General features: G+C 43.4%; 2 protein-coding genes across 2 annotated transcripts in view; both read right to left on the reverse strand.

Moving 5' to 3' along the window:
- The window catches only part of ajm1 (apical junction component 1 homolog), an 81,885-nt gene that overhangs the window by 7,475 nt on the left and 57,631 nt on the right, over window positions 1-16,779 (reverse strand). The window lies entirely within an intron of this gene.
- LOC134868738 (LIM homeobox transcription factor 1-beta-like) overlaps window positions 8,434-16,779 on the reverse strand; it is a 24,134-nt gene continuing 15,788 nt past the window's right edge. The window contains exons 4-9 of the mRNA XM_063890042.1: window positions 12,984-13,210; window positions 12,718-12,890; window positions 11,519-11,596; window positions 10,775-10,841; window positions 9,675-9,824; window positions 8,434-9,480 (exon numbers count right to left, since the gene is read on the reverse strand). Of these exons, the coding sequence (XP_063746112.1) occupies window positions 9,266-9,480; window positions 9,675-9,824; window positions 10,775-10,841; window positions 11,519-11,596; window positions 12,718-12,890; window positions 12,984-13,210 (910 nt within the window). The 3' untranslated portion in view covers window positions 8,434-9,265. The remainder of the gene's footprint in view (window positions 9,481-9,674; window positions 9,825-10,774; window positions 10,842-11,518; window positions 11,597-12,717; window positions 12,891-12,983; window positions 13,211-16,779) is intronic.

The raw sequence follows: 16,779 nt of genomic DNA on the forward strand, positions 1-16,779 counted from the left end.
AGGTGTCGTTTCATTTTGAGACGCTGATAGCTTGTATTATACTCACGAGAAAAGCTGGCTTTGTAAGTGTTGTAGTTTTAAACATTTGAAGCTCTTTATTTGATACATGACATAGATAGATAGGGATAGATGTCAGAAGCAGTGACATCAAAATGAACATTCATTTAAATTAATTTGACATCATTTTTATATTGTTTTCATAATTCTTCTTTGTTTTTGGAATGGTTTCTATTTTTCATATTATCACTCAATCTCTATTCCTTCTTTATCCTCAAACACACACACACACACACACACACACACACACACACACACACACACACACACACACACACACACACACACACACACACACACACACACACACACACACACACACACACACACACAGCTGTATACCTTCCTTACCTTCAGCTGTTTGAGATTCAATGTTTTTTACTAATCAACGAGGATTTCATTCAGACTCAGAGACATTCATGTCTATGTTTTCCCCCTTTGCTGTGATCTGAACAGCGCAGAGAAAAGGTGTGTGTTATCACTCTGTAGCAAATGCATCTGAGACATATCTTGACTGTTTCTATCACCTGATATTTTTAGGAATTTGAATCCCTTCCTGTGGCGACATCAGGTCTCCCTGCTAACCCCAGAAGCAGCTGTTCAAAGGTAGAGTAGCCACAGAACGATGTGCTTCAGTCATTTCAGTCATTTAAAAGCGATTGCATAGTTTTACTAAATGTGATCTGTTCTTGAATACACGGTATAGAAAACACAATTGTTGACGTAAGAATTTAAGGATGGAGCAATCTGGACACTTTGTCTGTGTGCCAACGAAGCGTTTCAAGTGTTGGTTTACCTAAATCATGCCTGTTTTGAAATGAGGGGAAGAAAAAGTCCTGGAAGCTGCAGTAAAAAGAGAGAGCCACAGATAACCTCAGGCTAGAGTTCAATATATTCATTTATTGTCAGTCCACTGCACAATACCACGGATAGCAGACAGTAAAGATACTGCCATTTCTCTATGATCATTTGTGGAACTGATTACAATAGAAATAGCTTTTCTTGATCTTCCTTTATTGTACATTCTGCAATGATCATGTGATGGATGGAAATAGCTGTAGACAAATGAACACCAGTGAGATGTGCTCTTATTATTAGGTAGTTGAAATCCCTCGGGACACGTCAAATAAATCCCTACTCCTGTGACAATGCAGTACGTAAAACAACCCAAACTTCATCTAATTTGAGTCCTGTTTTACCACAGATCAAGCAGGATTGACATGGAGCAGCTCGATTATGATTGTACATCCTCCAGCAGTGAAAGGCGCTCGTGTTTGACAACAGGGTGTCTCACCTGGTCACAGGTCGGACACACTGCTCAGAGCAAAGCACACTGGTTTGATTGACAGACGAGAGGCGATACTTAATGGTGCTGCAGCTCAAATTTGTCCCAACCGCTTCACTGAACACCTCAACCCCTTTAAGAGGTGTTCACTTTGCCCTTAAGGTACAGAACATCAATGTGTGGTTGTCATGTGACCTCCATGTGGGGATAAAATGTCCATATTTGCTCTCAAAATATAATGGAGTAAAAGTATACAGTATGTGAAAATACTGGAGTAAATGTACGTCAATACTTTCCACTGCTGGGAATAGTGAAGAGCAGCAGTAGATGTTTAAACTTTTGGTCCTTCCAGTGTGGATCCTGACAGGAAGGCGGAGAGCTTGAGCATCTGGATGCAGTTCACAGGCGGTCAGAGCATCTGCAGGGATATGGGGCAGCTTTGCTTGATCCAGGAGCTCAGGGTGACTGCAGGCTCTTCTGGCAGGAGCCGAGGTAGCCAGGCTGCTCAGGGTTCCTGCGCAAAGTTTATCCAAGCCTCTCTTTTTTATTTTATACTGGCAGTGGCTTTAGACGAAGGTGAAGACTCTCCTCCATCTGGTTGACCAGCAGAAAGTATGCTGTGGCAACCAGCATGGGAGTAATATCATATTTATAATGGCTTTTTAATGTCTATCAGCTCCATGGACACAGTAATGGATACTAAATGTGACTCCAAGTAGAGACTTTTGATTTGATGGGAGGATTCTGTCACAATGACTTGGGGTAACAAAGCAATCATCATTTTCATTAAACAATAAATAGTCCCACCTGTCGGGGATGAGCACATCTTTTCCTCTGTATTCCGGGGTTACTCTCCAGATCCCTTGGTGTGTATGTGTAATCCATGAGCAAAGACAGCAGGAACCTCAGCGTGTCGCTTCAGCCCGGGCACTCTGAAGAGAAGGCGCTGTGGGAAGGGCCTGTTCTGTTTTCTGAGTTTGAGTCCCACAGTTTATTTACACTTATAAGGGACATGCACAGTGTGGCAGCTTTGGGATGACAATACCTTTGTGGTTTGTCGCGTATGTTTGTCTGGAGGACAGGTTCCATTTTATCTCCCAGTGTATCAAACTTGGGATTTCCGCACTGAAGTTTGAGAAGCATCTAAGTGGGATTTAGAGGAGAAGATATGAACCATGTGTATTTAGATGGGAGAGCTCAGTGTAATCCAACGTTCACCATTTCTTCCTCTGTTTGTGTAGCCTCTGGGTCGTGGTTTCTTTCTTACTGGAGAATGCCCAAATTATCTGTGTGGAGAGAAACACTTTGATATGTAAACGCACAAACATTTTCTGCATATTATATGTATTTTTCGATGCACAAACATAACATTCATGCCATGCTTTGTACGAACAGATGTCCCTTTGTGGATAAAGTTGTATACTGTACGTCTTTTTAACTGAATCCAAGTATCCTGCTATGATTAATGTTTTGTTTAGCTTGGGTTTCCCTCATAAAAAATAACTTTAACACTCTGAAAAGTGGCTGGCAGTACTCTTCCCTCATTGAGAGATCTTGGATTTGGCCGGTCCGGCTCACAGCTGCTGGCTGAGCAGCATCAGGCTCCGGGGCTTCATGGTGCTTGAAACGTTTTTCAGCGGCATTAAAAATCTTTCTAACGTGAGCTATCTGGTTTTGCACATCCATCTGTTCTTACTTTCTTATAATTTGACCCAGTACACATCCGATGGTACACTGAGATGTATGTGTGCCTTTCATTTTTGGCATTTGTATATTAAAATCTCTGGTTTTTAGGGTGCACAGACCCCTGACCCTGTGATGACACCTCTCTAATGACACACTTCACACAGATATGAGTCAAGCCCAGACATTGTAGGGGACGTGCATGGGTTGTTTTTTTTAAGCCTTACTTTTACTTTTGCAATGTGTGGGAAGGTGCAGTTTGGCCTGTCTGCCACAAATGAACTAATTAATGCCATTTAATAGGCTGATCACATTGGACATGGGTGATTTTAAACCCTATAGCTCCTCTAATGTAGGTGCATTTGCTGGAACAACGGATGCTGTGGCTCTCCTTGAAGTGTCTCTTGTCTTCAACATTAAAAGCAATGACTTTTTAATCCATTAAAACTCAAAATCATGCAACAGAAATCAGGAGGAAAAGCTCTCTAGTTATTTAAAAGGCTTACACTGTGGCTGTGAAGCAAACACTGCTGTACTATAAGAGCCTGATATTTGAGAGTAAAGCTCCTGGCCAGCCCCTCGTCTACAGTCTGTCAGTGCAGGAGGCCCCCGTGGCCCTGTTGTGGCCGGTAATATGAGTTTTTTCCCCCGACTTATGACGCTGATTTGTTTATTGTTCTATAAAGAGCCTGAGCTCGCACCGAAACCTAAGCTCCCGCTGCCAGACATTATTCATTAATAACAGCGGGGCTCCTGATGACATCAGCCGCACACAGGGAAAGAGCTCTGTCATAAACACTGAGGATGGCTGACACCTGTCTGCAGCTACATTAGTGCTGCGAGTGTGTGTGTGTGTGTGTGTGTGTGTGTGTGTGTGTGTGTGTGTGTGTGTGTGTGTGTGTGTGTGTGTGTGTGTGTGTGTGTGTGTGTGTGTGTGTGTGTGTGAGAGAGGGGCTTGTCCTTCTGTGACCTGCTGCTCAGGTGAGTCTGAAACACATTTGTCAGCAGCTGGCTCCGACATGCAGACTGCTGCTCTGCACCGCGGGGGCTGGAACTGTGTTTTTAGCATTCAGGTAACAACATCTCATGCTGAAATATAAGAGCAGGCATATTAGAGGTATGCGGGGGTGTAGGTGAAAGATATATAGGTGTAGGTAGAACATTTAACTACTAGGCTTTGTGAAACGAAACCTGGGAAAACTAAATGTAAAGTCACCCACAAAAAAAGCACAATAAGCCTGAACCCCCCCCGCTGGTTCTCTCACCTCTGCTCAGGTGCATCTGCTCCTGGCTCCGCCTCTGCTCAGGTGTCCCCAATCTGAGCTAATTAAGAATATAAAAGGAAGGCTGGAGGACACTCTCTCTGACTCTGTGGGACTCTGCTGCCTGTTAGTAAAGCAGTCCTTAGCGAGTGGTTCTATTTCCTGTTATTTCATTGGCTTCAGTTTTAGTATGGAGGACCTGGTATCCCAGTTTGTGTGCTTTTTGTTTCTTTCTCCTTTCATCTTTTGTTCTTTTTGGCCAGTCCTGCAGACTTGTGACCTGTACCCTTTAAGTTAGTGTTGATCTAAAGAGAAGTCTTCAATAAAACCATATTGTTTTTTGTAGACTCCATAGCGTTTCAGATATATGTTGCTGTGGCCGTTACAAAGCCTTATCTTAACCTAGAGTTGTGTAAAGTCATCCTCTGAAAAAATACAATTCACACACCGTTTTTTATTTTCCTGTAGCAGATATATTCTTTAGAGTAATCTGTGCTTATCATATAAAGATCAATCTATCTTGGTCATCTTATTAGAGAATGCATTCATGTCAAATCAGAGATGTTAAAGGTGTCTCAAAGGAAGGTTAGACATGCAGCCCTCTGGCACACTGGAACAAATGCTGCTCCAAAAACCAAGTAAAAAAATAACAACAACAAGGTGTTTCCGATCTGCCAATAGAACAAGTGAACATTAGCTTGGTAAGATTTCTTTAAATGAGACGGGATCTTTAGATAAATTAGATCTTTTAATTAGCTGGGGAAAACGTATTCGACCCGAATCAGGAGATGTGTTCAAAAATAAGTCAGAAATGATGAAGAAGGTTCTGTTTCTGATGTTTTGTAACCCGATATTAGGATGCATCGTGTACAAACAAAACCCTGTATCTCATTGCATTGTTACTTCTCAAGTTATCAGGTCTTAAATGAAGTTTGAAGACATAGATATTAGACAAATATACTTTCCAAGGTTACACGTTTCTCTCCATGTGAGCAGAGGTATGGTGGTGGGGTGAGTGAGGGCAACAGGTCACAGGTTGAGCAGAAAGTCAGTTTGTGGATCCCGAGGTGTCAGCCCTGTCCTCAGGCTGCAGAGCTGTATCCTACCTGTGCTCGCTCACACCTGTGATGTCAGATCCCCCCGACGATAAGACACGCAGCTCAGAGCAGCCGGCGGCCTCTGACAGGCATTCACTGTTAACCTGCTGTTTACCTGAAAGAGCCGAGAATGTGGCATGTTTCAGGATTAGCATTCCTGTCAGAGATCCAGTCTGCAGACGTGTGAGGAGGCAGAGCTGCTCAGGTGTAACAATTACAGCTCACCTGTTCTCCACTGCAGCACTTGGGGCTAATTTTCGAGCTACTTTTTTGGGGGGATTTGTCTTACTAAACCCCATTAACCCTTGTGTCGTCTTCCAATCAACTTTTGTCTCCATGGTTGGACTATTTATAAATCATCTAGTATAAATAGTGACCCAAATCTATGTTACACCTTTTAAAGCAACTTTATTCCTACTTATCACCACAAGTTTGACTCTTCTTTGGGGAATGTAAGGTCAATAGAGCTCATTTAGGAGTAAAAAAAGAATCAAATACTGAACGATTTTACAAAATTGACCCCCCCCCCAAACCCTAATTAAAGTGATCATTATCAAGTTCTCAATATGTATGCAAGCAAACCTGTTATTTTTCCTATCTTTTACCTTTTATCCCGCCATAAAAAGGACCCAAGGACAACAGGAAGGTTAAGAAACATTTAGCATGTCAATGTTTGGTATATTTTATTTTAGGACAACCTCACCTGTATAACCTGAGAGTTATGTTTTCATTTTGACATACTGTATGAACATTTTGGACCCGAAATCCCACAAACAAAAACATGAAAATGACATTATTGCTCATGCACAACTAAACATTTTGAAAGCTGAACATATATATTTGACGTCACTATGATGATGTAAAAGTGTGATTGAGGGATCATGAACCTATATACACATTGTTTGAACAAATAGCAGGTAGGCGTTTTTCCCTCATGCCTCAAAGTTCTGTCAACCAGAGTATTGCAGAGTATCTTCAAAACTCTAAATCTATATGATATGACTGACATCTCAGGTCTCAGGCTTCATGTTCATCTGTAGGTTTATTGAGATGTTTCTGTGTCTTCAGCTCGGCCCCTGAATCACCTGAGACATGTTTTCTCGGTAACGCAGCTCACAAACGTTGTTGGGCGGCAGGTTTCATGACATCTGTCTCGCACCGTATCTTCCACCTGACTGAACTCAAACCATGAGCAGTCTTTGTGTGCTGCCGTGAACACGCATCACTTTTTTTATGATCAATTGTTTGGCGAGGAGGCGGCTGTTTGTCTTTCACCCAGCAGCTCGACGGGGCGGAAATAATTCAGTTATTCCACTTATGCTCACTTACAGCTCGCACAGGGCAGGAAGGGATTTGTTGCAGGGTTTGTAAATATTGTTGCAGGCTGTCAGACATGGAGTCGAGAGAGCTGTAGCTGAACTGCATGTTCTGTCCAGTGACCGGGTACAGACCGTGCATCTGCCAACTCCAAAAAGGAGATCACACTGCAGGGGTTATTGCAGGAGTTGTATCAACATGTGAATACAAACAGGCTTTTCTACCTGACTGCTGAACACGCTTTTTTAAAGTGTTAGTCTTTGATGTACACCTAAGCTTCTACGTAGTCAGTAGTAATACGAGCAAAGTTAAACATTTAGATCCAATTTGTGCATTTCAGGGTCACATAAACTGGAAAAAATGAGTGTTTCATGATGAGTCTCAACAGGTGGATGTCTTTCAAGAACAACAGATATGAAATACTTTGATTCCCAGATCTCTTAGACATCAGGAAAGGCATGTCCCCATTTGTCAATAGATCAATAGTGCAATGGAGCCTAAAGATTGCACCAGGGTTTGGATTTCAGATAGCTTCACTGACTGTAGGTCGATGCAACTAACAAGATGCTTGGCCTAAAATCATTTCAATCTTTGAAATCATTTACTAACATCTGATGCCTAAAGCAAACACACAGACACGTTTAAAGGGTTTGTATTCCATGGAAGTATTTATTAAATCATGACACACAAGGTTGGTAATACTGTGGCTTTCCAGTCGTAGGTTTGTTTAATTCAGTTTTGGTTCCATGCATCCTCTCCTGGATCTGGTGAAGGTTTTGGGGGTAAACATTCCTATAGGTCCCTGGCTTCCTGCAGGTATGGGTAAGGTAGCATAACAATATATCTGCTGCTCTAGAGGAAAGGAGAAGGGACCGATGAGTAATGGCCATAGCTCTCCTCCTTCAGGGTCTGTGGGCAGGGGGGGAAATAAGAACAACATCGACGGATTCTGAGAGAAGAAGCTGCTTATCAAGATAGATCTGAGTGTGCGACGGGGAGGACGAGGTGCTGTACAAACCTGGAGCTGTCAGGGTGATGGAGGAGCTGGAGGAGCACCTCAGGCCAAACTCTCACCTACTGATTCCTGGGAACTCCCTGCCGTTTCTCCTCCTCACTCTTTTCACCCTCCTTGTTTATCTCTACTATTCCCTCCCTCTCCCTGTCCTCTGTCTGCTTATTATTAACTATAATATAATCGCTTGCTTCTTCACCTGGGAGAACTACAGTATACCAGGTGATTCTAATGCTAGCTTAGATTAGCTAGTAAGGCGGTTGCTGTGAATTGTAATTTGGCTTTACACGTCGCAACAGACCAACTCAAAGCTCTTCTTCTTTCACAAAGAACTGTGCACATATACTTTACAGCGCTCCACCAACACACACTCATACACACTCTCCTCCTCCCTTTATCAACAACCAGCCGATGGATTAGCTCTCCATTTCGCAAAGACACCCACGACCCTCTCAGGATGAATTGTGATTACTTTGGGGATCCTGTGACTTTTAATCGACCACCATCATCAGGTTGAAATGAACTCCTTAATGCTTATTTGGTTATTTTCCAACATGCTAAACTAGGCTTTTAAACATGGTTAAAATCAGAATTTGATTTTTGAATTTTCCTGCAAAATGTAGTTTTTCTTCATGAAAAAAAGGCAAGAATTCAAGTGAAAGATTTGTTTTTATTTTAAATTACAACACTTTTGGTAAGTCTGCGAATGTTACACTCTCTCTGTCCAGATGATCTCAATGTAAAAATAAATAGCCAAGCGTCAGTCATTCACACACTCATCAGTAAGCAACACAAACACCAGGATAAATAGCACAATTACAATGTTCGTTTCCGGACTTTACAACAGGGATCATATTGTCTTTTTTAAATATAGTCTTTTTATTTTATGTATACCAGCATGTTCGTGAGAAATAAATAAACGCTGTCCATCCCAACATGCAAAACTGGATGCTTCTTTACAACCATTTAGAACATTATATACATTCAGCCACGGAGCAATGACTCTACGCAGCAGTAAGGTTTGGCGTTTGGCTTAAATAACATATTACCAAAACTATATTTACTTTAAAGTTGCATTAAAACCACCTTACAACATTATTAATGCACCTGTTGAACTGTGTGAGGCACGCAGGAGCCTGAAACGTAACGTTCCCGTCACAAAGACATGAACTTTACTCCCACTTTTCACCAAAATGGCCTTTTTGAGTAAAGAAATACCCGGGATCTTGGCCTATAGAGCATGCACACTTAGGGTTTCCCATCAATTTAAATATGGGCTAATGAAGTGTTCACACTGGGTATTTGATTTAGCAAAGATATAAATAAAAAGCTGCTTTACAGACTTTCCCAATGTAAGTCAATGGGAAATGTTTGGTCCCAAGGTGTAGTACAACTGATTGGCCACTAGGACATTCAACTCTCTTCCTGGTGGCTTGTTCCAGGCATGGGATGCAAGATCCATTCCTCCCTTTTGCTGGTGGAGGTCAGTCAGGTATATTTGGTCGACCTGTAGTCACATTTCCCTGCTTCCTGATCTGTAGCTGCACCGTGTTCATGACCTGGGATGTGGCGTGGCGGGTTGGATGGCACTAACGGTGATGCTTGGGCCACAAGAGGCAAAGTAGGAGCTCTGCATGGAGTACAGTCGGTCGATAGGGTTTCCCGCCCGAGAGTGGAAGGAGCCGACATCCGGAGCAGCCATGAAGCAGTCGCTGAGACTCGTCAGAGAGGCGTCGCTGTCAAAGTCGTGGAAGATTGAGTCAGTGCCTGGGAAGAGGAGAGAACACACGTCAAACACAGCTGGATACGAATGTGTTTTATACACTTAGGATAGGGGTACTCCATCACTGACACGTGGGTATCTGAGAAGTCCACCTGAACATAGATATACAGTATATTACATGCCTTGATTGTGCACAGATACACACTCATGCACGGCCATTACAGTGTGTGCCGCTCACCGTAGGGGTTCATGTGGTCACCGGGCATCTGTGGCGGCGTGAGGCCCTGCTGGAAGGGCTCCGAGTATCCGCTGTGATCCATCACCAGCTGCTGGGTCAGGGGGAGATGTCCTGAGTAGGAGCTGAGCAGGCCGTCCATCGACATCCCCTCTGTGACACAGGGAGCAGAGGACACACATGAACACCTTCTATACGTGTGAGCAGAGGTGGAAGAAGTACTCAGATCTTGTGCTTAGAAGTACAAGTACTCAGATCTTGTTCTTGAGTAAAAGTAGAAGTACCAGAGTGTAGGAATACTCTGTTACAGTCAAAGTCCTGCATTCAAAATGTTCCTCCAGTAAAAGTAGAAAGATGTGAGCGACGTAACGTCCCCACAGCTCTGAGCACACACTGTATACACAAGGTTCTAATGAAACATACACTGTGAATGCATTGTCTAAACTGACTGGCCTTGGTGATTTTGAAGATGTCATCCAGGAGGCTTCCTCTCGTGCTAACATCAATCTCAAACAACCCCCATGTGCTGGTTTGCTCAGCTCATTTGTTTAACAGCAGCAGCTTCCACTGTAATAAAGCCCGCTGCTCTGCCAATATTGACACGCTGGAAGTCCCTGAACAGATAGAGGCAGCGCTTGCCAAAGCACTGGGACACTTATCTAAACTGTGTGCTGCTCATATACGCCGTGAGACCACAGTGGCAATAAGCCTCCAGCCATGAGGGGCCGTGCTGCAGAAGGACTCGCTCTTTATAGCCGCGCTCATATTTACCTGCAGAGAGCACGGGACTCATTGTGGAGCCCGATAAACTGGAAGTGTTTGCTGAGTGACGCTACTCTGTTCATCGGTCCCATAATACATTTAATATTTCAAGCTGTTTCTCTGAATCATTTATTAATTATTCTCACTAATCACTGTCATCACAGCTATAATGGAGAGATTAGGTCTTGCAGGGAGGCGTCACGTGTGCTTTTCACTTTAATAACATCAGACACACACACACACACACACACACACACACACACACACACACACACACACACACACACACACACACACACACACACACACACACACACACACACACACACGATCATGCTCACCTTGGCCTAGCCTCTGGGTGGTGTGCTGCTCGTGCTGCTGCTGTTGTCTGCGAGCTAACTTCTTCATCTGTGAACACAAACACAGATCAAAGCTTCCATTAAAGACACTGACTGAACAGATGTGGAGGAGTTCAGTTGTCACCAACCTCTGAATAACATATCATATAATAAGAAATACCAAACTGTCCAACGGTTCATAGCAGCTGTGTCATTGCTTATTGCAAGGAAGCAGAAATGTATATTTTCCGCTGACAGAAGAGAGAGAAGACTGTAAAGAGGAGCCAACGGTTGGAAAAGTGACAGTAACTTTATATCTGTGCTGCTGTAATTTGATTCCCTTGCTTAAAATAGATTCTCCTGACTCTGATTGGTTGACACACATTTCAGCAATGATTTTAATATATTGGATAAGAGTTGACTTGAGTAAAACAAGCCATGTAATGCTAATAGATTGTAAACTGACTGCAGTAAAAAGCCTGATGGGTATTCACACTTAGACAAGCTTACTCTCCCAAATGCCACCAAGCCGAGCAAATAGCAGATTATGCACGTTTGATCCACTGAAGCTTATCTGATGTAGAACTGGTTTAGACAATTAAGCACTTTTGGAGAAAGGAGAGTGACACTCCATTTTTCACATGTGATCTGGAAGATAACCTCATTCCTGCCAGCTTCTCAGGTCAAGGGGAAACGATGCAGGAGGGGGGGTCACAATGTGTGTGTTGACGGCTTGTTGTTACTGACCTTTGCTCTCTGGTTCTGGAACCAGACCTGGACCACGCGTATAGTGAGTCCCGTCTCTGCAGCCAGGGTCTCTCTCACCTGAAAGACCAACCACAGTCACACTCACCGTCTCTACTTTAAAGAGTCCTCTCCTGCTGATGTTCAGGTGTATATCAGTATGTAGTGTCTCTACTTTAAAGAGTCCTCTCCTGCTGATGTTCAGGTGTATATCAGTATGTAGAGTCTCTACTTTAAAGAGTCCTCTCCTGCTGATGTTCAGGTGTATATCAGTATGTAGAGTCTCTACTTTAAAGAGTCCTCTCCTGCTGATGTTCAGGTGTATATCAGTATGTAGAGTCTCTACTTTAAAGAGTCCTCTCCTGCTGATGTTCAGGTGTGTATCAGTATGTAGTGTCTCTACTTTAAAGAGTCCTCTCCTGCTGATGTTCAGGTGTATATCAGTATGTAGTGTCTCTACTTTAAAGAGTCCTCTCCTGCTGATGTTCAGGTGTATATCAGTATGTAGAGTCTCTACTTTAAAGAGTCCTCTCCTGCTGATGTTCAGGTGTATATCAGTATGTAGTGTCTCTACTTTAAAGAGTCCTCTCCTGCTGATGTTCAGGTGTATATCAGTATGTAGTGTCTCTACTTTAAAGAGTCCTCTCCTGCTGATGTTCAGGTGTATATCAGTATGTAGTGTCTCTACTTTAAAGAGTCCTCTCCTGCTGATGTTCAGGTGTATATCAGTATGTAGAGTCTCTACTTTAAAGAGTCCTCTCCTGCTGATGTTCAGGTGTATATCAGTATGTAGCGTCTCTACTTTAAAGAGTCCTCTCCTGCTGATGTTCAGGTGTATATCAGTATGTAGTGTCTCTACTTTAAAGAGTCCTCTCCTGCTGATGTTCAGGTGTATATCAGTATGTAGAGTCTCTACTTTAAAGAGTCCTCTCCTGCTGATGTTCAGGTGTATATCAGTATGTAGAGTCTCTACTTTAAAGAGTCCTCTCCTGCTGATGTTCAGGTGTATATCAGTATGTAGTGTCTCTACTTTAAAGAGTCCTCTCCTGCTGATGTTCAGGTGTATATCAGTATGTAGTGTCTCTACTTTAAAGAGTCCTCTCCTGCTGATGTTCAGGTGTATATCAGTATGTAGTGTCTCTACTTTAAAGAGCCCTCTCCTGCTGATGTTCAGGTGTATATCAGTACTCCTCTGTGCTCACCTTTCTGCAGGGTTTGGAGGACACATCGAAGGAGGCCTTGAAGGCTCTCCTCTGCTGGGTGTTGAGGATGGTGCGAGGACGCTTGGGCCGGCGGGGGTCTTTGCTGTCATCCCTGCCTTTCCCTGCTGCTCGGCACTCTGATGTTACATTCAGATCCTCATCCTCACTCTTGTCTGTCACAAGGAAAGACACAAACACATCTGGTTTCTGCACATTGTACCTGACCTGGTTTGTAACCTAGCCTACGATGCTTCTCCAAATGCTACCTGAGTCCGAGGTGTGTGGGCTGACGGTACCGAGCCGCTCCCTCTCGTAGTCGTCCTTGCACAGCAGCTGACCGTCTCTCAGGACAAACTCGTCCCCTTTGCACAGCTGGCGCTCGCAGGCGCAGCAGCAGAAGCAGCTGAGGTGGTAAACGCTCTCCAGAGCTCGCATCACAAACGCTGTGGGAGCGATCCTCTCCAGACAGCCGCTGCACTTACTGGCAAACAACCTGAGGATGCACAGGGGAGAGGGGAGGGGGTACTATCAGAATCAAATATCCTTTATGCAACATATCATTTCAACTGAACTGTATTGAGTCACAACCCTCTTTGCATACTTACAGGGACCTTAATCAACAAACACATGCAAACTGGGATTAGCTTTCATGCTACATGCTAACATGCATATGGTCTGGGGATAAAACTGCATTCACTGAGGAATATTACCTACCCAAAATGTGTGTTACAATAATCACTCATGAGACTGCAGACTGGTTATAGTGGGACAGACAGACTAGTGGAATAATGTACTACATTTTTGCAGCACTTTTGCTCAAGACTGCATTCATTACATCCACAGAAGGCTAACCTGACTCCTGCAGACAACGATTTTTTAAGGTTCTTTTATTTTTCTGCACGCAATTTGTCTTTGCAATACCAAGGCAATGCAGAAATCCAAAGAAGCCTGGGATCAGTACGGGGCCACTGGGTCATTTGGAGGTATTGGTAGATGTTGTTTTTGTTTTTGAATTCACATTTATTCGTTTAGAAACGTACAGACAAACAGCTGAGTGATTGCTACAGGCTTCTCCAATTAAACGGCCTCCAAACTTCAATATTGGAGGCATATTTTAACCAACCTAGGAAAGATTTCCCTGAGATAAAAGTACATCCTCATCAGAAGTAACACAATGACTGAGCTGCTGGGAGGAGGAGCTGGGAGGAATACGTACAGTAGATGCCAGGGGCAAGGAACTTTTACTTAGCGCTCATTGTGATCCTTTTTGAGCATGAATGTGTTGTAATGGGCCTCAAAGATCACAATGAGGCAGTGAGTACTCTTTAAAGAGCAGGTGGGTGATGTGAGACCAGGGAATATTACCAAACTAATATCTGTTCCACTTCCAAACTATATTGAACATGCCTCACTTATTTCCCCATTCACCAAAGATGGAATCAAATTAGTCTCAGCCTGATCGTTAAGAACTGCCACAATTAGGAGAGCGAGGATATAACAGGTTATTAAAATCTCCCTCTCTCCACAGGTTGGCAGAGAACAAACCGTCACCGGGAGCCACGGCTGCGTTATTCACTCATTATTCAGTTAGGTCAGGCTGAGTGTTGAATCAGTTAAAGGATGGAGGCAGCTTTAAGGCAGGTAGCATACAGAGGAACTCAAAGAGGAGGAGAAGGAGGAGGAGGAGAGAGGAGGAGGAGGAGTGCAGCTGTCCAAACACTGAATGGGACGACCCTCCTCCATTCAGCTTTTCCTCCTTGCTGCATGTCCAACTCCCTCTTTCACATTCACACAATACCTCCACAGGCCAGACAGAGACGTTGCTGTACTGTAGGGTTTGGATGTGAGGCTGACATTTGAGCATCTGCTTGAGCCGTGTTGCTGCTAAAACTGATCAATGACGCTGCTTTCATTCACTCTTCCTCAGATCATAGACTCAGCTAACGGCATCCTGGTTCTGAAAGTCGCTATTTCTTGGAGAGTAAGGCTCAGACCCCAGGGGAAGAGCTGTGAAAAGAGACATTTGAAAGAAAAGTCAAAATCTAAAAAATAGGGAAATTATAATAAAAAAGAAAAATATGAGAAAAGTTATTTTAAAAAATCCAAATCTACGAAAGAAAAGTCTAATTTTGAGATTTGAGATTCTGCTTATCAACCTCTGTCTGACAAATTATGCAAAAAAGTCAAAATTATGAAGAACAGAAAAAAAGCCATAATTTCAGAAATTCTCTGAAAAAAGAGTGAAATTATAAAGAGAGGAGAAACATTATGAGAACAGTTATTTTTTAAAATCAAAATCGAAGAAAAAAAGTCTAATTTTGAGATAAAAATAAAAATTCTGAAAAAAAATGAAATCATGAAAAAAGTAAAATTCAAAAGAAATTGAAATTTTGAGAAAACAAAAAGTCTAAACCTTGGTCACCCTCGGTCTGAAACCAGAGCCTATCACGTTCAATGTGTTTGAGCGTGAGTGTAACAAAGCAATATCACTATTTTTTCACACCCAGGCTCAGTCCTCCTAGGCCTTACTCAGCCAATAACCAGAGAAATGTGAGCGATGGGAAATCAGAGCAGACTCAATCATCCCTCGAATAGATCAAAGTGATCAGGAATGAAGCATCGGCTGTTCTTCTGAAAGCTCTCAACTCTGCCTTTAGTTTAAGAAAGGTTAGTGACTGCAGATTTTAAACTCTCCTACTTTGGATTAAAAGTCTTTAGAGACATATATGTGAAATGTATTTGCAACACAGACAGCTGGAAAGCAAGAGACACCCTCAGAACGCTAAGCAATGTGTTGAATTCGCCCCAGTATCAACAGCGAGCAACCACATGGTCGTCTTGATCACAAGTCTTGAGTATCTCCTGGCGTAACACCATCTCCAACACTCGGTCCAATCAAGAGAGCACAGACACCTCGATCATGAGAAGGTGTGTGATAAATTAGACTTGAATCATGCATAGGAAACAGGTTGACACTGGCACAGGATGACAGAAGGCAGGTGTAAAAGGTGAAGACTCAAGGAAACCTGGCCCTGAGGTGGACCTGGAGGACTCTAAGCATACCGGAGTGGAGACCCCTGCATGCCAGTAGACTTATAGTGCAGATCCAAAGGAGGCTCTTGACACTTCTTCAGTTTCTTCAGTGTAGTTTGGTGCAGTCCTGAAGGTTTGTTCCAGCAGAGGATTCTTGGAGAGCCCTCCGCACTTCATTTCACGAGGGCCTGGACCACCACTGCTATAGAGGAGGCCCCTCTTTTGCAGGAGCCTCCTTGACCCCCTGGCCCTGTGCCCTATGATTTCACTCTGCTCCAGAGGCTTAACAAGCATAAAGAGGTGCAGGATTAAAGAGGATAAGAGGAGTGGAGAAAGGATGAAGCAGTAAAAACAGACTGTGTGTGTTCCTTCACTGTTCTCTTGTTTGCTCTCCCTCCTCGGGGAGCCGGGTGACCTAAAGGAGGAGGCTGGGTGGGTGGCTGGCGGCTTCGGGTGGCAGCTTGTTGGAGTTTTAATTAGTAGGCGGTATCAAAAGATGATTGTGAATGAGGCAGGGGGGAAATAAAAGAGTGGGGATGTGATGTTTGCACAGCCAAAGCTCAAGAAGTCAGTGTAAGGCCTCGGGATTCTCCGGGGACTCACTTCGACATGTTCGTTAGCAGGGGAATGATCTCAGCAGTCAATGAGACGCTCTCATTCATTCACCTTCTGGAGGTTCACCTGACCCTGAAGGAGCCTGGCATAGCACGGGAGGATTTGGTTAAGGTGAGGCATGTAGATAGATCATAGAATACTAAATCCATATCCAAAAATATAAAGTAAGTCATGAGACGGCAGGATAGCAGCTACATGTGATGCTGAATTCATGGAGATATGCACTCTTTGTGGATTTGTCTCTGAGGCTGTAGGAAGATGGCTTAGGAACTGGAAGGTCATCGGTTCCAGTCTAGGTTGGAGCATCCCACGAGGCTCCATAACTTTAAGCTTGTGTATAGGTTTATCCTCAAGGTATTAATAAAATATGCACTCTTCTTCCTCAGTTTGTTATCAGCCTGCCTGTGCAGCTGC

This window comes from Eleginops maclovinus, chromosome 8 (assembly GCF_036324505.1).
Source record: "Eleginops maclovinus isolate JMC-PN-2008 ecotype Puerto Natales chromosome 8, JC_Emac_rtc_rv5, whole genome shotgun sequence".
Taxonomy (NCBI): Eukaryota; Metazoa; Chordata; class Actinopteri; order Perciformes; family Eleginopidae; genus Eleginops; species Eleginops maclovinus.